Here is a 23689-nt window from a genome sequence, read left to right as displayed (position 1 = left end):
CAACATTATCTTTACTATTGAAGGACAAAGGAAAACACTTTATAGTAATAAAATTTTAGTCACAATGACTAAAATATGCACATATACCTTCTTTTCTAATTAAATCTTCCCGTTGGTTCCAATTTAATCAGAAAAATTAACGAATTATAATATCAGTAAAACTTTAATGAGAGAAACCAAAAACTTTTAAAAAATAGTTGCATCTCTTTTCCATACCAACTAAAGGTCAGAATGGAACAAACACTTTTCTTTCTTAACCTCAATTATACAGTTGAGTAACTTCAAAACTTTATCTGTAGCGTTGATCAGAATCAACTTTTGTCTGTTAATTTCTCTCTACTTGGGAAGAATTGTATGTCTTAATTTAACGTTGGTCAAAATTAAAATATATAATTTTCCTTTACTTTCAATTCTATATCACCGTTGGGCAGAAATAAAACATATGATTAGAATAAAAAATTATAATATTGCCATCATCAACTTTGGTCAGAAAATGACAACATCATAATAAACTTTAAATTTCTTTGACTTACAATGGCAAAATGGTGCCAAAACAACCTTTCTTTGACTTGAAATAGCGGATGCTTTCTACACCTTAAACTTAATTGCGACTATTTCCCACAGGGAAAAGCTCACCTGAGCTTATCTTTCTTTATTGCAGCGAAAACTTGAGAAATAATCTCATCTTCATTTCAGAAGCATTTCTTGGTCTTTCTCTATTCTTTGAAAATTGATCACTTTGATGCAAAATTTGTCAGAGATTTAACATTGAACTTAAACTCATAATAATATTATAATATTGCTATCATCAACATTGGTCAGAAAATAACAATATCATAATTTAACTTTAAACAAATATCTTTGTACTCCTCTATTTAAATTTTTTCTGTTAGTTCTAATTTAAATAGAGGATGAAACTTTTACTTTGCAGCGGAAACTTTTCTTTCATTACATCAATTCTCTAAACAATTTATCCTGTTGGTTCAAAATTGAATAGAGATCAAAAGAACTAGTCAAAACGCATCAAAACGTGCTTCTGAAAAAGAACAGGATTAATTCTTAAGCTTCACTGTGCAAACGGGAGGCCCAAACAGCCGTTTGGCCATGGAGGCCGCTTGCGCTCGCCCAGCAGTCAGCCCAGCAGGCTGGCTCGTGGCCCACGACAGGCGGTTCGGCAAAGCTTCGGCTCCCGCCTAGGCCCACGGCCCAGCTCGGCTCGCCTTGCATCAATCCTGGCCGTCCATCACAATCGGACGACTGTCCGCCTTCCTCGCAGTATCAAAACCGTGCGGCAGCGACCGGGTCTCCAAACCCTAGCACATTTTGCCCTCCCCCTTTCTCTCTCAGCTCACCGAAACGACGGCGGCGGGGTGGCCTGGCCCGTACCGGCGGCTCGCTGGCGACGGTGAGGAGCGGCGCCGCCGGCGTGTGGCCGCGGATCTCCCCATTTTCCTCTCTGTTTTCTTTGGTCTCCCCTTCCTTTCTCTGCAGAACACCGAAAGTGGCGGCCCCGCCGGCGGCGGCCTCACGCCGCCATGCCATGGTTGTCCGGCCGCCACGCCATGGCAAGGCCATGGCCGCCCGGAGTGAGTGACGGCGCTGCCGTAGGGCCTCTCGCTGGTGCGCGCGTTCGCCCAAGGATGAACGTGCCGCAGTCGAGCGGCCTTGCGGTAGTGCTCGAGCCCGAGCACCGGCAAGGTGGCCCGGAGCAGCGCCTCTTTTCTTTCCCGCACGGCGTCGAGTGACTACCGGCCGTGGTGACCAGCGGCGTGACCATGTAGGTCCAGCCGGTCCTTTTCTTCATGCTAGGGTTAGGATTTCGCCTACTTTGATTTGATTTAAATCGAATCCATTCTATTCTTCTTTTCTGTTCTCCTTCCGATTTGAGATCGGATTAATTCTGTTCTTGCGATTAGGGTTAGGGTTCGTCGAACCGAAAACCCTCCTTTTCTTTTGATTCTTTCGATCCGAGTTCAGATCCATCTTTCTCACTTCGATCTACACACTAGATCGAGGCTAACTGATACCATTGTTAGAATCTTTAGGACGTCTAGGAGTAGATCAGTGGGATTTTCTATACTGTGAGACATACCTTGTCCACGACTCCAGCGTGACCTCGTTCGCCTTTGGAGGCAGCGCACAGGCAGCGACGGGCGGTGTAGACAAGTTGTCGTGGTGACGGTGTCGGCGTGGTGCTGTGGCAGCGGCGTCACGGTGGTGATGGAGAGGTCGCAGAGGCAGCGGCGTGGAATCTTCCCTTTGCTTCAGCGCCATCTCTCAGATCCGATCGAGTCTAGGGTCCTTGGAAAACTGAGGCACGGCGAACCTTCATCCGTGCCCCCTCGTCATCCTTTCCTTTTTTATATTGGCGCTGCGCAAAGGGGGGCCCACTTGCCAGCGAAAGGGCAAGAGCACCCCCGATCAGGGTGCGTGAGAGGGGTCTGACTCAGTCGTTGGACTGGGTCAGATGAGATCAACCTTACACTGCTGTGCGTTCAGGCTGACAGGGCTGACCGGCCCACCATTGCGGATGTTCTTGAGATGCTAAATGGCAAGGAAGAGTTGCCGACCCCAAAGAAATGGGCGGTTAAATGGAAATCAGATGAAGGGGAATCAGATAAAGGGGGATCAGATGGATCTGTCTGCTCAGACGGGTCGTTGAGCCCCGTGTCTCCTCGCAAGCCTGTACTACGCCACTGCTCTACTAGGCAAGACTACAATGTTTCTCATCATTTTTGAACGAACAAATTAAATTTTCAATAGAACCATTCCAGGAAATGTTAATCAACAAACTCCGGTGCGGCCTCTACGAACACAAATTTGTCAACTCGGTGTGAAGAACGAAGATACAGTGAGCTTCACCAATTCAAGATGTATCATCACACTCTCCTTCTTGTTCTATCGAAGCGACGTACCAAGAGATGCACGGCAGAAGGGCATGGACGTTCCGCCATTGTTCTCGCCGTGCAACCCCTTGGAGGAGGAGGCAACGCGATGTTCCTCGCGCCTGCGTCTTGCCGTCGGAAACAGGGGCGGACACGCGTGGCCCCCTGGTGGCTGCGCACGCCGCACGCGCGGCGAGGGCGGCCAGAGGATGAGCACACCGGGACGCGAGTGCTGTTCAGGCAGACGGCTGCGGACGGCCGGGGCTGGAGGCGGCGCATCTCCGGTGGGACATGGGATGGAGAGAAGAAGAGGAGCTGGCGTCTTTAGAGAGCTTGGTGCGTACACCACGCCTACCATGCCGGCCGTCGCCGCGATGCGCGGCGCCCAGCACCTAGTCGCGGTCGCCACCTCCGCCTCCAGCAGCGTGGCGGCGGCTAGATGCAAGAGGGCGAGGCTCCCAGACGCTCACGAGGAAGTGGTCGGAAACCCAGAGCGCGGCGGCGCTCCGTCGAGCCGCGGAGGACGACGCTCCCAAAGTGTGGACGGTGTTTGCGATACCGACTTGGGGGACGGTATTTCAAATACCGTCCGCCCCCTGGCCACCTACCGTCCATCCGATGCGACGTGGGCGGCCGAGATTGTGTGCGTCGATTGGCGTCTTCCTCGTCAGGAGCGCTCGGCAGCTTGCCGGTGGGCAGTGGCTGCGGGGTTCGGTGGCTTGGGAGAAGCAGCGGCTTGCCCGCTCCGGCGCCGGCGGCGGCCGGCGGGGTGGTGCGAGCGCGGCCATACATGTTCGTAGAAACGCCGCACCGGCGTCCGGCGAGGAGTGGTGCTTGCCCCGGTGCCGTGCGGAGGGCATGACCGGTGGCGAGCTGCTGCAGCAGAGCTCGCCTCACCGATGCCGCCCCTCGGCCTCGCCACCTGAACGACTGCGTGACTGCGTGGTCGTGCTCCATGGCAGAATTGAGGCGGCCGCGCATCATCAAGGAGGAAGAGACGGCCGGAAGCTATCAAGATCATTGGGAGGGTCGCCAGGGACGGCCGGAGCGCGACAACGCCGGAGCGCTACATGCGGCACCGGGGGTGGACGGTATTTCAGATGCCGTCCGCCCCCTGGGTGGCTAGTAGCCGTCCGATCGCGCTTCTGCGGTCCAGATTGCGCGGCACATCATCGCAGGAGACGTTTTCGTCTTCAAGCTCTGACGGATCCAGTCATTCAGAGGTCGTGCGCAGGGGAAGCAGAGGCTTGGAAGCCTGCTCGCCTGCTCTCTTGGTGGCAGGCCAAGGTTCACGCCGGCGGCTACCCGACACGTGTTTGTTGAGATGTCGCAGCCGCTCAGCCTCGGCGGGCCTGGTTCTACCGCCGCGGCGGCGGCGGGAGCTCTGGTCGCCATTGGCCACGGATGGTGTCGATCCATCAAGGTTCGTTAAATTTCTCTGGCTTCTCTGTACAAGAGTGAGCTGCTGCTGCAGAGACCGCTGCACCGACGCCGCCACTGGCCACCCGGACGAGACGACTGGAGGCGAGCAGAAGCCCAGAGGGAGCGCCGTCCTGGCCAGCAACGTGCCATGGCAGCTTCCAGTTCCGGTTCAACCTGGCAGCATCGGGGAGCTCTGTCTGTAAATCTGTGTGCAGGGAAGATTACGCCGGACAAAACCATGAATTCGTATTGTCCTACTGCCAAAAGCAGTGACCAAGAGATATTGGTGAGAAGAATCAATCCATGCATTTAGTTGATCGTATTGCTACACGCCTACACTCGACAAGAAAGTTATTAATTACTCTCTATTTGGTCTTGCTGAGCTCAGGTGTTTGTTCTTGCAGTGCAGATTAGTACTGCCTGCCTTATGTGACAGGAGGGGCAGGCATAGATGATCGATGGCCGATCCGGTGGCCACCGTGGAGAAGATCGTCAAAATCGGGCTCAAGATCAAGGACGCCGTGGACAAGGCTCGCCACAACGAGGACGAGTGCCGCGAGATCAGAAAGAGGGTGCTCAGGTTCAGCGCCATCCTGTCGCAGCTGCAGCAGACGGGGATGATGAATGGCAGCCCGGCGATGAGCGGCGCGCTGGAGGACCTGGAGGAGACGCTCGAGCAGGCCCTCAAGCTTGTCGCCGCGTGCCAGGAGAGGACCACCGTCCGCCGCCTCATCGCCGCCGGGGACCTGTCGAAGCAGCTGCGCCGGGTCAAAGATGACATCTTGAATAAAGTGATGATGGCGTCCTTTGCCATCAACGCCCACACCACCATCGTGCTGTTAACGATTCAGGCTGGCGGTCATGCTCCGCCCCGGCAGCCACAGGTATAAACCCGACCATTCCTAAACTTCAGAAAAGATCCAAAGGTTATTTTGACTTTGATTATTGAGAAATTTTACAATAATTAAAAAAATAGGAGCCGTCCATCTGATAAAATTCTACGGTGGTGAAGATAGAAAATACCTAGAAATACCTAGGATAAAGTACTTGGTACTTCCAAACTGTGGGACTAAGTACTAAAAAGTGGGACCGAATACTAATTTAAAAAAATTAAGGTAAAAGTACCAAAAAGTACACATTGGTACTTTACAATTATTGTACAAAAGCTCTTAATTATTTTGGTAGTGAGTTTTTTCCTATATAATTGATTTCATAGCAAAAGCCAATCTGCTATATACTACTACGACGACCACCACCACCACTACCACCCACCACCACCACTACCACCCACCACCACCACCTACTACTACTGCAACCACTACTACCTTTATGTCGTTTTAGCCCCTTCATTTGGACACTATTTTTATTGATACCACAAGTGGATAGTTCGGCAACATTTGGCTCGATTTGGTATCCTTATATAATCATTATCAATTAATGTGTGTTTCCTTCATCACCATCAATTGTTGTTTGATCGTGTTTTAATTTGTATCCTTTTGCATTTCTAGGTTTGCAATGATATATAGTCGCTTACCATGCATGCAAAGCACGCATATCCAAACAAGGTGCCATATATGACCCAAATATGTCGCTTCAGTGAAAACCGAATTATAGATTATGTCTCGAGCATGAACGAGGAAAACCGAAAGACGACCTTTGTAGCAAATCATACATAGGGGAAATGGAAACAACAAATAAGATGGGCCTTTTGAGCAAATTTTCCTGAACTTTATCCCTCTCCAGGTTTTGCAAGATCATAAGTAGCAAACTCTAATTTTAGAGATGTCTCAATAATTTTTTTTGCTTATTTCCGGTGGATCTTGGCGGCTTCGTTCTAGGCTTATGCAACAACATAATTTATTTTGTTAATTGCATTGTACATATTTCTTATTAGGCTCACTAGGATACCATAACTACTAAACTATTTCACTATTTCAGGATACAGGAGTTACGGAGTTATTATCACATAGCGTTCAATCAACCAATGATCCTAGGTATGGCTATGGGCATTATCCTCTTTGCCATGACATCAACTCCATATATTTGCTCCAAGCGGTCTCGGTTTTTTCCCTATCCCCCATGCATTGTCACCGGTGCACTACTATAATGTATCCGCGAGAAATAGGTCAACCACCAATGTTGCATCTAGCCCTGCGAAAATCATATGTTTGCACCATCATATTGCATAAGCTTGCATCGCTGTAGACAAAGCAATTGTATTGAGTTAACAATATAGTACATGCAACAGTGTTTTTGACACTCCAAGCTAGAGTGCGAATTCATTATGGAAAACATGAGCCATACCTCTGCAACTTGCTAATATAGAAGATTCATATTTTAAAGTATACTCTCTTTTTTTTTACGAATCTTTAAAACACTCTCGTATTATGTCAATCATACATTCATGGACATAAATGTAACATAACAGATATTATTACTGGTAAAAGATTAAGTTTCCATACTGCACTGGGTCCGACAAAGCGCTATTTTAAAATGGAGGGAGTAAATTATAAACCAACTCAATGATTTTGTAGTTGGGTACTAATTTTTTACTCCACGGAGCAGTTACATCATCGTTTGGGAATAAATTTATGCAGACAGGAGATGTATGCTTCATCTTAACCTAGAGAACTTCCAAAAATAACTCTGGCTATTATCTGTTTTGTTTGACTAGTCACTGTTTGATGCAAAGTGAATGGATTAACCTTTGCAAACAATCGTTTTCATCATATGGCAATGGCAGATCTGAATTGATTGGTGAGAAAAACAAAGTACGACCAGGAAGTGAGCCGCCTTTTGCTACTTTATTTGGTAAGGTGACGTCTTTGTTTCAAGAAAAAGGTAAGGTGACGTCTTGTGCAAAGTTTTGTTTGATCTTAACAGTGGCTACAAGCCCACAACTGTGTATGTGCGCGTATGCAATATTTTAGCCACATTTGTTTTATATCTACGCAAGCATTCCAACTAATAATAAGATCAATTAGTTCTGACCTTAGACACAAATTCGTCACTAGCTACTTCAAAGGCAGGAACGCTCTTGAAACAGTTACACAAAGGTTAAAAGCCACTCAAACTAGGGTGGGCCGTGGAGGCTAAAAGTGGTCTAGATCCCATGCTTCTGTTCTGGCAACTTTGCACACATGAAGTCGCATGTTACAAAGCCACAAAGCTGCATAGCAAAAGGTGCCGATAGAGAACGTGAAAACGTGAAATTTAATAGATGAATATGCTTTTAGTTGTTAGATATAATGTGCATTTGGGCCATTAATATTTAATAAATCTAATAAAACTCTATGGTCCAATATTGCACATTAAGTGGTTTAATTGTGAGCGTGGACATGCATGGCAAACAAACGGACGGGCATGGCCTAATTCTTGTCACTAATTATGGGAGTTATCAACCAAAATTAGTGATGCATGTATTGCTGCATGCTCTGGTGCATGTGGTCACTAATTACGGGAGTTACTAACCAAATTAGTGCTGCATGCATTGCTGCATGCATGCTCTTGTGCAAGCGCTGCTACATGCGTGAGAGACTTATCGTCTCCTCTGGTAGCTGCGGACGGCTTCTGGACTTCTGTCTTCCTTTGCTATAAGTCAAGTAGACCACCTTCAGTTAAAAAAAAAACTTGCGACAATCACAATCCAGCAGTACTCTGAGTTTTTCCCGTTCCGTCTCCTGCGCGCACACGAGATGGAAGAGTAGGCCTCCGAAACGTCTCCGTCCGCTGGGTTCACCTGCTCGGGTGAGGACGGCAATCACGTTTTTGGGGAGTGTCAGCGGCGGCACGACTACTCGTTTCTGTTCCCTGTTCCCGGCGGCGACGTCAACTTCTTCCTGTTCGGGCGACGGCGCGGCACGACTTCTTCCCGGCACTAGGCGAACGAGCGGGATCTTCACAGCAACTTTTCTGCACTGCACCAAGCGGGACGACTACATCGACAAAGCACCATGTCGCTTTCGGATGCTTCCGGCTCTGCCGCTGGGTATGCCGATTTAATTCTGAAAATCAGTAATTTTGTGTCTAGTGTCTACAGCATGTTTAACGTGTTTTTATTGAGAAATATCACATGTCATGTCTTGCTGTTTGGCACTGGAATATTTTTCATGATGATGTTGATGATGTATTATTTGGACAAGCACATATATGATATCATGTTAATCTTTCTTGCATCATTTTTATGGAATAAATTAAACATGAATTTGCCTACTTATCTAACAATCCAAAAACGTGATTATAGGCAATTTTCCTCTGTTGGCTTTGCGAGTATGTTGAAACCACCGCCATTTGAGTGCACTCACTATAAGAGATGGCGCCAGAAAACTATTCTGTGGTTGTCCTCTATGCGTTGCTTTTATGTGGTGACTGAGATACCTGCCACTGTTCGAACCATTGATGAGCAACGTCAGTTCGATCATGATGACACCAATTGTAGGGGTGGCTTGCTGAGCGTCATTGGAGATTCTCTCATTGATGCATATATTCAGCTTCCGATTGGTAAGGCTATTTGGGATGCTCTTGAGGCCCGTTACGGCATTTCTGACGCCGGTTCTGAGCTGTACGTCATGGAGCAGTTCCATGACTATCGGATGGTTGAGAACCATCCGGTAGTCGAACAGGCTCATGAAATACAGGCACTGGTGAAGGAACTTGAGCTGTTTGGGTGTGCGCTTCCCGACAAGTTTGTGGCGGGTTGCATGATTGCAAAACTGCCACAATCTTGGACTGACTTTGCAACTTCTCTGAAACATAAGAGGCAAGAATTTAGCACTGCTGAGCTTGTTGGGACTCTTGATGTTGAGGACAAGGCTAGAGCAAAAGATGTCAAAGGCAAGAAGATTGTTGAGGGGAGTTCTAGCGCACATGTGGTGCAAAAGAATCGTCCCAAACCACATAAAAAGAAATTTCAGCAATAGCTTAAGCAGAAGCCCTCCACTTTTTCAAGAAGGGAAAAAAGATGACTAAGGAAAAGATGAACTGTTTCACCTGTGGCAAGACTGGGCACTTTGCAAGAGAGTGTCCTGAGGCTAAATGGAAGCCTCCTGCACAGAAATCAGTCAATACCGTTGAGACTGAAGCTGCAACTTCTGGGTATGGTAAATTTTTACCTTTTGCATTTTCAGTTTGTTATTCACCTAATTGGTGGGTTGATACCGGTGCAAATATTCATGTGTGTGCTGATTTTTCCTTGTTTTCTTTTTACCAGACCGGGCGGGCTGCCTCCTTGCTGATGGGGAATGGAGCGCGCAGCTGTTCATGGTGTTGGTACGGTCGATCTAAAACTTACTTCGGGAAAGACCGTGCAGCTCAAGAACGTGCATCATGTCCCCTCAATAAAGAAGAACTTGATTAGTGGCTCCTTACTCTGTCGTGAAGGTTATAAGCTAGTATTTGAATCCAATAAATGTGTTGTTTCTAAATATGGAACTTTTGTTGGAAAAGGCTATGAGAGCGGATGCTTGTTCCGCTTGTCTTTGGTTGATACTTGCTTTAAATCTGTGAACAATGTGGTTAGTAATGTTGAGACTAATATTTGACATTCGAGGTTATGTCATGTTAATGTTGGTTGCATGTCTCGCTTAGCTAGTTTGAATTTAATTCCTAAATTTGATGTGGTCAAAAATTCAAAGTGACATGTGTGTGTTGAAGCAAAACAACCTCGCAAGCCTCACAAGGCTGCTGCGGCGAGAGAGTTGGCACCGCTTGAATTAATTCATTCAGATATTTGTGAGATGAATGGAATATTGACCAAAGGTGGCAAGAAATATTTCATGACGCTTATAGATGATTGCACTAGATTTTGCTATGTGTATCTATTAAAAACAAAGGATGAAGCGTTGCATTATTTTAAAATCTATAAGGCTGAGGTAGAAAACTAGCTTGAAAAGAAAATTAAACAGGTACGTTCTGATCGCGGTGGAGAATATTTCTCAAATGAGTTTTCTGAGTTTTGCGCGGAGCATGGAATTATTCATGAGAGGACACCACCATACTCACCTCAATCCAATGGGATTGCTGAGAGGAAGAACCGTACTCTAACTGATTTGGTTAACGCCATGTTAGAAACTGCGGGACTATCTAAGGAATGGTGGGGTGAGACGATTTTGACAACGTGTCATGTCCTGAATAGGGTGCCCACAAAGAACAAAGAAATTACACCATTCGAGGAATGGGAGAAAAAGAGATTAAATCTCTCCTATCTGTGAACATGGGGTTGTTTGGCAAAGGTGCATGTGCCAATTAACAAGAAGTGAAAGCTTGGACCCAAAACCGTTGACTGTGTTTTTCTTGGTTATGCTATACACAGCGTGGGTTATAGATTTTTGATAATAAATTCCAAAATACCGGATATATATGAGGGTACTATCACGGAATCCAGAGATGCAACATTTTTTGAAGATGAATTTCCCATGAAAAATACACCTAGCATTTCTAGTCATAATTCTATTTCTTCTGAGGATGTCCATGAACTGATAAATAATGATGATTTTGAAACTCACCTGGAAACTCCTGAGGAGGACAATAATACAGTCACTCGAAAAAGCAAGAGACAAAGGATTGCAAAATCCTTTGGAGAGGACTTTATTATATACCTCGCGGAAAACACTCCCACAACCATTGCCGAGGCATATTCATCCATTGATGCTGACTTATGGAAGGAAGCAGTGCAAAGTGAGATGGATTCTATTATGTCTAATGGGACCTGGGAAGTGGTTGATCGTCCTTATGGATGTAAACCTGTGGGGTGTAAATGGGTGTTCAAAAAGAAAATGAGGCCTGATGGTACTGTTGAGAAGTACAAGGCAAGGCTAGTTGCTAAAGGCTATACACAAAAGGAAGGAGAGGACTATTTTGACACTTATTCACCAGTTGCCCGACTGACCACCATACGTGTGCTAATATCCTTGGCTGCCTCACACGGTCTTCTCATTCATCAGATGGATGTTAAGACAGCTTTTTTGAACGGAGAGCTTGAGGAAGAGATCTATATGGATTAGCCTGATGGATTTGTGGCAAAAGGTCAAGAGGGTAAGGTGTGTAAGCTGCTAAAATACTTATACGGCCTAAAGCAAGCACCAAAGCAATGGCATGAGAAATTTGATAAAACTTTAACATCACCCGGCTTTGTGGTGAATGAAGCTGATAAATGTGTATACTATCGGTTCAGTGGAGGCAATTGTGTCATTTTGTGCTTATATGTGGATGACATTTTGATATTAGGGAATAATGTCGATGTGATCAAAGAAGTGAAGAATTTTTTGTCTAACAATTTTGAGATGAAAGACTTGGGTGAGGCTGATGTTATTCTCAACATTAAGCTTTTGAGAGAAGAAGGAAATGGTGGGGTTACTCTTGTGCAGTCCCACTATGTGGAAAAGGTGTTAAATCATTTTAAGTACGATGACTCTTCACCAGCTCCAACTCCTTATGACCCAAGCGTGATTTTGAGAAAAAAATCAGAAAATTGCAAGAGACCAAATGAGATATTCACAAATAATTGGTTCTCTCATGTATTTGGCTAGTGCGACTAGGCCTGATATCTCGTTTGCTGTGAGCAAGCTAAGACGGTTTGTGTCAAATCCAGGAGATATTCACTGGGGTGCTCTTGAGAGAGTACTACGCTATCTAAAAGGCACAATGAGTTATGGCATTCACTTTACCGGGTATCCAAGGGTACTAGAAGGTTATTGTGATGCTAATTGGATTTCTGATGCTGATGACCTGTATGCCACAAGCGGATATGTGTTCCTGCTTGGAGGTGGCGTTGTTTCCTGGAAGTCTTGCAAGCAGACTATCTTAACGAAGTCTACAATGGAAGCAGAACTGACAGCAATGGAAGCAGAACTGACAGCATTGGACACTGCTGGCGCTGAAGCCGAATGGCTACATGAGCTCCTTATGGATTTGCCGATTGTTGAGAAACCTATACCGGCTATATTCATGAACTGTGACAACCAAACTGTGATAACAAAGGTGAACAGTTCTAAGGATAATATGAAATCTACAAGGCATGTGAAAAGGCGCCTGAAGACTGTCAGAAAATTGAGAAACTCCGGAATAATATCATTGGATTATGTCCATACATCTAATAATCTGGCAGATCAGTTTACTAAGGGTCTATCATGCAATGTGATAGAAGGTGCATCGAGGGAGTTGGGCTTGAGACCCACTTGAAGTCATTCCATAGTGGTAATATGTCCTTTGTGATCGGAGATCCCGTGAATTAGGATGGCGAAACAAGCTAGTGAATGGCCGAGGGAGAGACTCCTTAGAATAAAGTCTAGCTCATTTGAGATGCACCGTCTCTCCAATACTGTAAGGGAGGTTGATTAATTTCTTAATGTGTTCCGAGTGGCTTTGTATAGTAGGGATGTTGACCTACAGGACATCCTAAAAGGAACACACCTATATGAGTTCGATTGCTAGTCACAATTTATGAGATGTGGGTAATCTCTAAATACTCATGAAAAGGCCAGGAAGTGTGACTTATAAGCTTCAAACAGAGGGAATGCTCTTTGCAGCCTAGTATTAGTTAAGGATTCTAGCGAAATTCATCTCACACAAAACTGTCAATTCAAGGCTTTGTCCATTGATCAGTTGTGGCTGAATGTAGCTATTATTCTAGATGGATGTTCAACTTAACAGTCTCCATCGAAACAATGGTATATAAAAGAATTGTGGTTCTGAGATATTTTCGCATTGTACCTTAGAGTTTGGTGGGGATTGTTAGATATAATGTGCATTTGGGCCATTAATATTTAATAAATCTAATAAAACTCTATGGTCCAATATTGCACATTAAGTGGTTTAATTGTGAGCGTGGACATGCATGGCAAACAAACGGACGGGCATGGCCTAATTCTTGTCACTAATTATGGGAGTTATCAACCAAAATTAGTGATGCATGTATTGCTGCATGCTCTGGTGCATGTGGTCACTAATTACGGGAGTTACTAACCAAATTAGTGCTGCATGCATTGCTGCATGCATGCTCTTGTGCAAGCGCTGCTACATGCGTGAGAGACTTATCGTCTCCTCTGGTAGCTGCGGGCAGCTTCTGGCCTTCTGTCTTCCTTTGCTATAAGTCAAGTAGACCACCTTCAGTTAAAAAAAAACTTGCGACAATCACAATCCAGCAGTACTCCGAGTTTTTCCCATTCCGTCTCCTGCGCGCACACGAGATGGAAGAGTAGGCCTCCGAAACGTCTCCGTCCGCTGGGTTCACCTGCTCGGGTGAGGACGGCAATCACGTTTTTGGGGAGTGTCAGCGGCGGCACGACTACTCGTTTCTGTTCCCTGTTCCCGGCGGCGACGTCAACTTCTTCCTGTTCGGGCGACGGCGCGGCACGACTTCTTCCCGGCACTAGGCGAACGAGCGGGATCTTCACAGCAACTTTTCTGCACTGCACCAAGCGGGACGACTACATCGACAAAGCACCATGTCGCTTTCGGGTGCTTCCGGCTCTGCCGCTGGGTATGCCGATTTAATTCTGAAAATCAGTAATTTTGTGTCTAGTGTCTACAGCATGTTTAACGTGTTTTTATTGAGAAATATCACATGTCATGTCTTGCTGTTTGGCACTGGAATATTTTTCATGATGATGTTGATGATGTATTATTTGGACAAGCACATATATGATATCATGTTAATCTTTCTTGCATCATTTTTATGGAATAAATTAAACATGAATTTGCCAACTTATCTAACATTAGTTAGTGTTATATCCATGTATCACTTGCATTTTGTGTTATATTTAGTTTTTTAAAAATGATTCAGACAATTTCTCTTATATATAATTTGTTCTGTGCCAAGTTGAGTGCAGCAACAGTGTCCTTAAAATTATAAATGATATAATGTGGCTTCTTTGCTAAGTTAGTACTCCCACAGCCACAGTTCCGGAATGTCTTGGACAAATTATCTACCCTTGGTTTTTTCCTGAGATCTGCCAACAAATGCAGAGTTTTCACTCTTAAGCTTCCATCAAACCAAAAACCTCCCAGTTCATCGATCTATTGATCGAAATTTCCATGTGAACAGGGTTTTTCTTCCATCCTTTTAATACAACTCCGAGTTAATAAACCTAATCACCACTATATCACTCATTAATCATCAATTCATCATCATCGATCAAAATGAGAAGTGATCGATACAAACACATATAGATTTTACTATCCTCTAATCTTTTCTTCATTATATAAAATTCCTCTCCATGCATTACTTATTTGGAAGGCTAACTAGCTAGTACCTATCATCAACAATGGTCACTCGTTTGCCTTCAAATCTATCAATGTTTACCGCTCGGTGCACTCAAACTGAATATTACAACTAAAGTTTCATGTTTGCATAACCTGAACTACGTGGTATTTATGTTTCCATGACAGGCTTAAAAAAGTTCAGTTTATCAGAGTTATATGCCGCTATAAATGACAAAAACATCATTGGGATGGGTAGCTCCTGTAAGGTCTACAAGGTACTCACTAAGATTTTTGTATGCTCATCCTTTTTTCCGCGATGATGCTAATTTTATTTTTTATTGCTATGATGATATATTTGCGTCGTACCCTATAACAAGCTTATCATACACACTGATATTTATACTTTTTAGGGTGTACTCAATGAGGGAAAGGATGTGGCCATCAAGAAATTTGCCAGCTCCTCTGATCATAGCTGGGCGCGCATTTACAAACAGCAACTTCTAGCTTCAAAGCTTCAGCACAAAAACATAGTTAAAGTTTTGGGATATGGACATAAAAAAGGAGATGGTGGAGTTAAAGGATATCACTGGGTTGAAGAATACATGCCTAATGGAAGCTTGGACAAGATTATCCGCGGCATGTTTTTACTGAAATTCTCATCATAGTTCATCTCGATCGTGTAAATTTTGTCTTAAATTAAATTTGTTGAGTAATTTTGCAGAGTCCCAACTTGCTTGGTGCTCCATCTTCAGGATAATTGACGGGATAGCCCAAGGTGTACATTACTTACATGAAGAGCACGTTCACTACTGGAAAACGAGCCAAAAGTCCAGGCCAAAAGTACCAGTTCATATTGTAACCGGTACTAATACTAGACATTGGTACCGGTTGCAACAACAGCCGGTACTCTTGGCCTGTGCCAAGCGCCGGAAAATTGTGCCGCGTCAGAAACCGGTACCAATTGAATATCAAAGACACCGGTTAAAACCATAAGCCGGTTCCGATTAGCCCATGCATTAATGGCACCGGGTAATGGCACGACCCGGTGCCTTTGGAGCAGACATCGGCACCGGGTTATACCACAACCCGGGGTCAATGAAGATGACAGGCCTTAGGTACCGGTTCAAACAACCACCCGGCACCCAAGCCTTGGCTCCGGCGCTTGATCTGTAAAAGGCCCCCCCACGCGGCCGCACCGCAGCAGCCAGCAGCAGACACCCATCCCATCCTTATCATCTTCCTCCCTTCCTCCTCGAGTCCACCCACCCCAACACTTCGTCTCGAGCCATAGCCAGCCAGCAAGCTAGTGAACCCAGGCGGCGGGCAGACGGAGCGCGACGCCGCCCCGAACAAGCTGAGCCTCCGCGGCTTCGAGGTGATCGACGCCGCCAAGGCCGCCGTGGAGCGGAGCTGCCCGCGCACCGTCTCCTGCGCCGACATCGTCGCCTTCGCCGCCCGCGACAGCATCAGCCTCACCGGCAGCATCTCGTACCAGGTCCCCGCTGGCCGTGCGCTGTGCCCGGCGAACACGACGCGGGAGACGCCGATCACGACGGCCATGGACCCCGGGACGCCCAACGTGCTGGACAACAACTACTACAAGCTGCTGCCCCGCGGCATGGGGCTCTTCTTCTCCGACAACCAGCTGCGTGTGGACCACTCCACCACGGAAGAGGTTTAAAGCCAAGCCAGCAGCAGCGCGCGCGGTGGTATTACTCTCCATCGCTCCCCCTTGCCCCTCCCATCCCTCCCTCTCTTTTTCATGTGATTTTTTATTCACCAGCTATACTCAATCTTTTGGCAAACTTTTTTTTGGATCTGTTAATCTTTAAGGTTATGCATTTGTAGCTCGAGTTTCGTTTCGAATTGTTGTGATTTGAGAAAGTAATTTGGATTTGAAATTTTGTGGCTCCTCTCGTTTTCCCATTTTCTTCCTTCGGTTCTTGCGCAGGGAAGAGACAGACGAGAGAGCGGGAGCACACGTGGCCCGAGGCAAAGCACGCGCGGCGCGTCGGCCAGCAGCTCGCGCGGTAGTGCACGCGACGCCGGCCAACTTCCGCAAGCTGCTGGATGGGCAGCTCAAGAAGCTCGTGGCCGCGGGGAAGCTGACCCGCGTGAAGAACTCGTTCAAGCTGGCCGCCGCCGGACGGGAGCTGGCCTAGGGTGATTTTTTCTCTTTTTTTTCTTATTTTTCAGAAATAGATATCATGTGGGATTGTATGGATTGGATCTATCTTGTAAATAATTTTTTGGATGATTTGTGGAACGATTCTTTGGAGCATGTGGTTGATTGGAGTATTTTGTATCAATGAATTTAATATTTTGTGAACGATTCTTTGAAACGGGGAAAGGATGTTAGGAATGCCATGAACTCATTGGTACCGGTTGGAAAAACCAACCGGTACCAAAGGGGTTGCCAGCGTGCGTCAGCGTGGCAGCCTCTTTGGTACCGGTTGGTCTTTCCAACCGGTACCAATGGATGTCTAAGGCACCGGTTGAAAAACCCGGTGTCTTAAGGCTAGACCATTGGTCGCGGTTGCGGGGTACCGGTTGGGAAACCGGTTCCTTTGGTCCTTCTCAGCCGGTGCTGAAGGCCTGTTTTCTAGTAGTGGTTGTACATATGGATGTGAAACCAAGCAACATCCTCTTAGATTTTAATATGAATCCTAAGATTACTGATTTTAATATATCTATGGTGCTGCATGATGGTGAGATCACTTGTGACGACATACTAGGCACATTGTAAGATGCCCTTTCAATTCACATTAAAAATCTACGATGGCCTGAGTACAGTGCATTTATGTTCATTCCTTTTTCATTGCTGAGGTCTTTCTTTTTATTTTACCATCGGTTTCAGGGGATATATACCTCCAGAGTGTTTTGAAAGCAGCATTATATCAACGATGAACGATGTGTACGCTTTTGGAGTCACTGTCATTAATACCATTAGCATTATGTGCAGAAATATACAGCCTTACGAGCGCCTTTTATGTGCATGGGTATTTATACATGGCGGGATGCATCTATACTGCAACATCATGTTCAATATGCTATTGTTTCTTGGTGAGCTTCAACTAAGCTTGTCATCTGTACTGTGTATATTATGCATATTTGTCTTCTGGTGACAGGCTTGGGACGCTTGGGAAGCTAGACAAATGGAGGAGGTGTTTGATCCAAAGCTGTATGAAGGGTCTCAGCTAAGGGAGATTAAAAGGTGCGTGAAGGTGGGACTATTGTGCCTTCAGAGTGATCGGGCAGACCAGCCCACCATGGCAGATGTTCTTGAGATGCTACATGGCAAGAAACGGCTGCCGACACTGAAGAAACCTGCATACATGGAATCGGAATCGGACATTGAATCGGTTACAGAAGGATCATGCAACAGTGTGGACTGAAGACGAAAGACTTTTACAGCAGTAGACACTTCAAGGTGACAACTGATCTTAATTGCTCATTCAGATGACACATTTTGTGTCGATACCTGACAGTAGCAACTCATTTTCAGTGTCTCTGTATGGCAAGAAATTATGAAGATACACAGGAAAATGATTGATTCAGAAGATGAGGTTATTGCAGACTTGGCAATACTGAAATGAGTTCGTTGAATGTTGAAGCTGAAAGCACATGGCAAGGGGACATGACATACATATGTAGCTCTACTGTACAGTCAGCATTCCAAACAAACATCAGTACTGAATTATTCAGTGATTCAGTCCATTCTACAGAACTAGACATCCTTTTGCATTCTGACGACAATCTACTATCCGTTTGGCCTTTGTAGTTTTTCGCATCACTGATCTTAAGGATGACTGAACTTGATATAAGGAACATCGGAACGATACACAAAAAAGTGGTTCAGATCAAACTTATTGTAGCGCAAACAACAAAATATAATTGAGATCATATACATATAACATATCAATTTCTTCAAATTTTTACAGTTCTTTGTACTTACGGCTGTTAGAGTATAATAGTCAAGGGTAGTATAGTCTTTTCCTCTATTCTAGGGTTTGGGGTGTGTCTCATGTATATATATGTATATATATATGCCCAAAGGGCCTCTCTCAATACAACGGTCAGTTCACTCTCTCCTTCCTCTTCCATATCGTAACAAGGAATCAGAGCTTGAGGTTGACTAGACCCGGTCCGCCACCCTCATCGCTGACAAGCCGTTGCTGCGCTGCCCTCAGGAGCTTCGTCTTGCTCCTGGGGGCGGCATCGCTCAGCCCCAAACCCATTTTTTTTCTTACCCTAGTCATGTCGCAGCAGCAAGTTTCGCCGCCCGTCGCGGCCTCCATCCGTCGCGGCGCCGTCTTCGTCATAGCAGCAGCAGCAGCATCTCGTCCGGCCGCCCGTTCGGCCGCCGTTGCGGCCACCTCCCCGCGGATCTCCGCCGTCGCGGCCTCCCCGCGGGATCTCCACCGCCGCCGGGCCTCAATTCGTCATCCCCGGCCGCGGATCGAGGGGGGGCGTCCTCATCTCCGCCGGCCGTCTTCATCCTCGCGTCGTCGATCCGGTCGCAGGAGGGGAGCAGCAGCCCCTGCCCGTCTGGATCCGCCGCCGTCGTCTTCTCTGCCGCCCGTTGCGGCGGCCCGTCCTCCGTCTGCGGCCGCCTGCCGTCCGCGCGTCGCGGACACGCCGCCCGTCGCGGCTCCCCCGCACACCACCCGTCGCGGCCATCTACGGCCGTCGCCTCGTCTACGCCGCCCAAAGGGCCTCTCTCAATACAACGGTCAGTTCACTCTCTCCTTCCTCTTCCATATCGTAACACCGGCCATCACTGTATTACGTACACAGAATCACAATCCTGCAATTCAGTATGCATATTCACATGAACATATGCTGCTTCACTGAAGATTAAAATGGTATTATGGTACATACTTTTGTCATTTGGCTCTTCCATGAATTTGATTCATAGTCCTGCAAAATTCCAGGATATCTGCTCACATCCAAACATGCTGCTTCATTGAACATACAAATTCCACTGTCTTGTCATTCTCTCTACCAAAAATTAGATTCAGAGTGCAATGTTTTCTAGAAAGCACAACGGCTGTACCATTTATTCTTGACTAGCTCTGTCAGACTCATCCTTGGTCTTCAACACAGCAACGGCCGTAGCATTTCTTAATTAACAAATGGACATGAATTTGAACGAGATTGCTCTCTGTGTGTGTGAAGTTGCTCTCTGATCCATTGCCAGCGAACATGGCTCAGATTTCGCTGCTGCATGCTACGGCCATCGTCGTCCTCGCCGTGTGCGACGCCTGTTCCTTCCTGCAACCCCCCGTCCCTCGAGGCCTCGAGTCCACGCCATACTAGGATAGATACTTGTGGCCCTGCAGGTCGATGCACATGCAAGAGGATCGTTCTGCGCGCCATGCCGGACCGCCGGCCAGTCGCGCCCAGGAGCCGGCCGGTCGCGTCGTGGTCGGCCCCTACGCCTCCACAACACCAGGCACCATAGGAGAGTGGCAGCGGCGGCGGCTAGATGCAAGAGGGTGAGGCTCCTAGACGCTCACGAAGAAGGGGACTGAAGCTAGGGTCCCCCCTGAGCGCGGCGGCGAGCCGCAGAGGACGACGCCGGGCGGACGGTTTTTCAAATACCGTCCGCCCCCTGGACTCGTCCCGTCCGTCCGATGCGACTCGTGCGGCTCAGATTTAAAGCATCGCGGGGTCGACTTCCTCGTCACCGGCGCGTGGCAGCTGGCCGGTGGCCGCGGCGGTTCCATGGCAGCCAGCAGCGCCTCGCTTGCTTCGGCAGCGGTGGTGCGCGCGCCGCCCAGACATGTCCGCCGAAACGCCTCACCGGCGGTGCAGCCGCGCAGCGTTCGGTCGTCCTCAGCTCGTCAGGGTCGGAACCCGGAACCGGCAGTGAGCTGCTGCAGCAGAGCCCGCTGCACCGACGCCGCCACTCGCCACCCGAACGACTGGAGGCGAGGAGAAGCCCAGAGGGAGCACCGTCCTGGCTGCTAACAACCTTGCCGTGGCAGCTTCCAGTTGTTCGGTGCGCATGGCGTGCCTGCAGCTGGCGCCGGCGGGGGTAAAAGAGGGACGCGCTACTGGGAGCGCACGATGCCAGTGCAGCATCGGCGGCGGAGGCGGCAAGGTCTCCAGAGGAAGGACGTCGGAGGCGGGGACGGCGGCATGGCGATCCCACGGGGGGACGGTGTTTGAGATGCCAATCGGGTGGACGGTATTTCAAATACCGTCCACTGCCTGGGCACCTACCGTCCGTTCGATAGGACGTGTGCGGCCGAGATGGGAGCCCTTGCATTGCAGGGGGGCGTCTTCCTTGTTAGGGGCTCGCGGCAGCTTTGCCGGTGGCCGCGGTGCGTCGGTGGCTCGGAAGATGGGAGATGCTGCTAGCAGCTTGCTCGCTTCGGTGGCGATGGCGGCCGGCAGGGTGGTGCGAGCGCGGCCAGACATGTTCGTCGAAACGCCGCACCGGCGTCCGGCGAGGCCTGGTACTTGCCCCGGTGCCGCGCGGTGCGGGCACTGGACGCGCCGCCTGAGCCCTGAACTGGACTGGAAGGCGACCGGAAGCTGCCCGCGCGCGTGGAATCGGCAGCAGCTAGCCACCACGAGCCTGTCCGCAACGCGGGCGCGGCTCCTGCGAGCAGGGTGCGCCGCTGCGTAGAGCTTCCGGTCGTCCTCGTCGGGGTCAGAACTGGGAACACGGAGGGCGTGGCCGGCCCGGCGGCGAGCTTCTGCAGCAGAGCCCGCTGCGCCGACGCCGCCACTCACCACCCGGACGGACGACTGGAGGCGACCAGTAGAAGCCCAGAGAGCGCACCGTCCTGGGCAACAACCTTGCCGCGGCTGTCGTGGCCGCTTCCAAGTTCAGAGCGGTGCAGCTCTGCAGCTACGGTGCTCTGTGCAAGGCGATGCACTCTGAGCAACGCGGACTCTGATGATTTGGGCAGCAACCACGTTTCACCTATCCTCGTGGAATTGCCATGGTTCACCTCTTGCCTCTTGGAGAGCAAGGATTCTGGCAACAGTAGGCACCTCAATACCTGATCCTTGTCACTACGAATTTTGCCCTTTTTCTTCATTTAAAAATGGACGAAAGATCTAAAGAAATACACACATGGGGAATATAGCAGAGGATAGTTCGATAAAGTTGAAGGACTAGTTGTAATCTCTGCACTGAGGAAAAAAAGTTTAGGAGCTGTCTACTACACAAATAGAAAGTGCTATACATTAGAAAAGTATTTTGGGTAATGTTGCTTGTTTATCTCTATAAAACTTTATATATTTAGTTATATATGCCCGTAGTAGATAAAAAAGGCACCATATCCTATGGAAACCAGTCCACCTGTGCAAACTTTGGAAACTCCAACACAGGCCATTAGATCCCCATCCGAGGGCACCGATCGGAGCTGGGGACTTTTTCATTTAGGCGCCCGCCCCTCAACCCCACCTGGCATTTGATTTTCACAAAAAACCCCTCCATCCGTAACCCCGTCCCACGCGCCGTTAGTGTTCCGTTCCGTCTCTGTCGATCGTTACGCGGATCGCGATTCCCTGCTGCTCCGATCGACGAGGCCCAGGCCGCCGCTTCCTGCCCTAGGCGCCGCAGGCCTGGAGCTCCAGCGGCACGACTCACCCTGGATGTCGTCAAGGTGGAACAAATAAAATTTGTCGGCTAGTCCTGCGGTGCAAAGAGATCATACCTGAAGAAAACAGTTCAGCCAAAGGTTTCTTATCACTACGAATTCGTTGTTTTTATCTGTAGGACAAGGGGGGAAGACCATTATGCCCCTCCTTTTTCCCTTTATTTTTACAAAATTTCTGTGAAAAATCTGTTAAATAAACATACACAAATGGAAATTATTGCATTCCATCATTCTTCAGAAATGCAGGTTGAGTTATAATCTATGCATGGAGAAACAAATGTTGAGGAGCTGTGAACATGAGGCCTGAGGGCATCATGGTCATTTCCCCATCTTATACTGTCATTTAGACAGAATCATAAATTTGTTGTTACATTGTCCTACACTCTTTGAGTGTCCTACAGATAAATATCCCTTCTACTTGCTCTGATAGAAAGTATATAGACATTAGGACATGTACATGGTCTCCAAGATCGTACTTGGACCAGGCCCGTCGTGCGAAAAATGAAAGGCCCCCAAATTTTGACAGCCCAAATACTCATACTCTTTTTATTTTTGAGCGTCCCAAATACTCATACTCTGTTCGTTGCTTCTTGAATTGATTTCAGCAGGATTTCAGTCTACAATCTGCAGGGAAGGACGGGAGGTGAGCAGCGTGAGCTCATCATCTGCTCATGAATCGATTATTCGATTTTTGATTCTTGCCTTGTGTCTTACTAAGCTGTACATGTATACTTGCTTTTCGAGTTAAATCAATTATTCGACTGATTTTATTGCTTCAAGGACTATATATCTACAATAAAATGAAAATTTATTCCCACATTAAGTTTCCCTTAGTTTTATTAAATATATAATTTATTTTATATATTCAGGGCCCCCTTTTGCATTTGGCACGTGGGTCTAAAATTTCTAGAGACGGGCCTGACTTGGACTAGAATACTTTAAAGAAAAAATTATGTTTCCAATATGCAATATCGATTTCTATAAATTTGTATACATGTATTTATGGTCGTAGACTTTTTAAAAAAATTTGACTTCGGATAATCATCAATGCCATTTCTGATAGGAGGATGTAATAAATACGTCCGCAGTGTACCTCGAAAAGGGATCACCATATCCGAAGAAAAAAGGGTTCGGCAAAGGATTTTTTAATACATTTTGTAAAAGTTTCCACTACTTGTCCGGTCATCTTTCACAAGGCCTGTCACACTCACGTTGCTTTCCTAGGTGTATATCTATTTCTAGGAAGAAGCAAAGTTTGACCATTAATTACAGGAATTAAATGAAAGCAATTTATAAAACTAACTCCACAACCCCTGCGCTACTGTGCGAGACGAATCTAATGAGGCATTTGACCGCACGATTAGAGAATGGTTACTATAGCAGTACTGTAGCCAATCATCAATTAATTACCGTTATTAAATTTGTTGCGCAAAATTGCACCTATCCGTAAAAAGACTTTGCAAATAAATTTTATTTAGTACTCCATACATGTAAGATTTTTTTTATAGCGCGAGTAGCGCAAGCAAATCAAATAGGACCTAGACTGCTAGCCACATAACAAAA

At 47.1% G+C, this 23689-nt stretch overlaps 1 protein-coding gene across 1 annotated transcript in view; it reads left to right on the top strand.

The window, feature by feature from the left end:
- The first annotated feature begins 4098 nt into the window (after positions 1 to 4098).
- LOC120686213 (G-type lectin S-receptor-like serine/threonine-protein kinase At1g61430) overlaps positions 4099 to 23689 on the top strand; it is a 30757-nt gene continuing 11166 nt past the window's right edge. The window contains exons 1-2 of the mRNA XM_039968394.1: positions 4099 to 4593; positions 4712 to 4900. Coding sequence (XP_039824328.1) covers positions 4766 to 4900 — 135 coding nt within the window. The 5' untranslated portion in view covers positions 4099 to 4593; positions 4712 to 4765. The remainder of the gene's footprint in view (positions 4594 to 4711; positions 4901 to 23689) is intronic.

Source organism: Panicum virgatum, chromosome 8N, assembly GCF_016808335.1.
Source record: "Panicum virgatum strain AP13 chromosome 8N, P.virgatum_v5, whole genome shotgun sequence".
In the NCBI taxonomy this organism is placed as follows: Eukaryota; Viridiplantae; Streptophyta; class Magnoliopsida; order Poales; family Poaceae; genus Panicum; species Panicum virgatum.
This window is presented reverse-complemented; position numbering and strand designations above follow the sequence as displayed.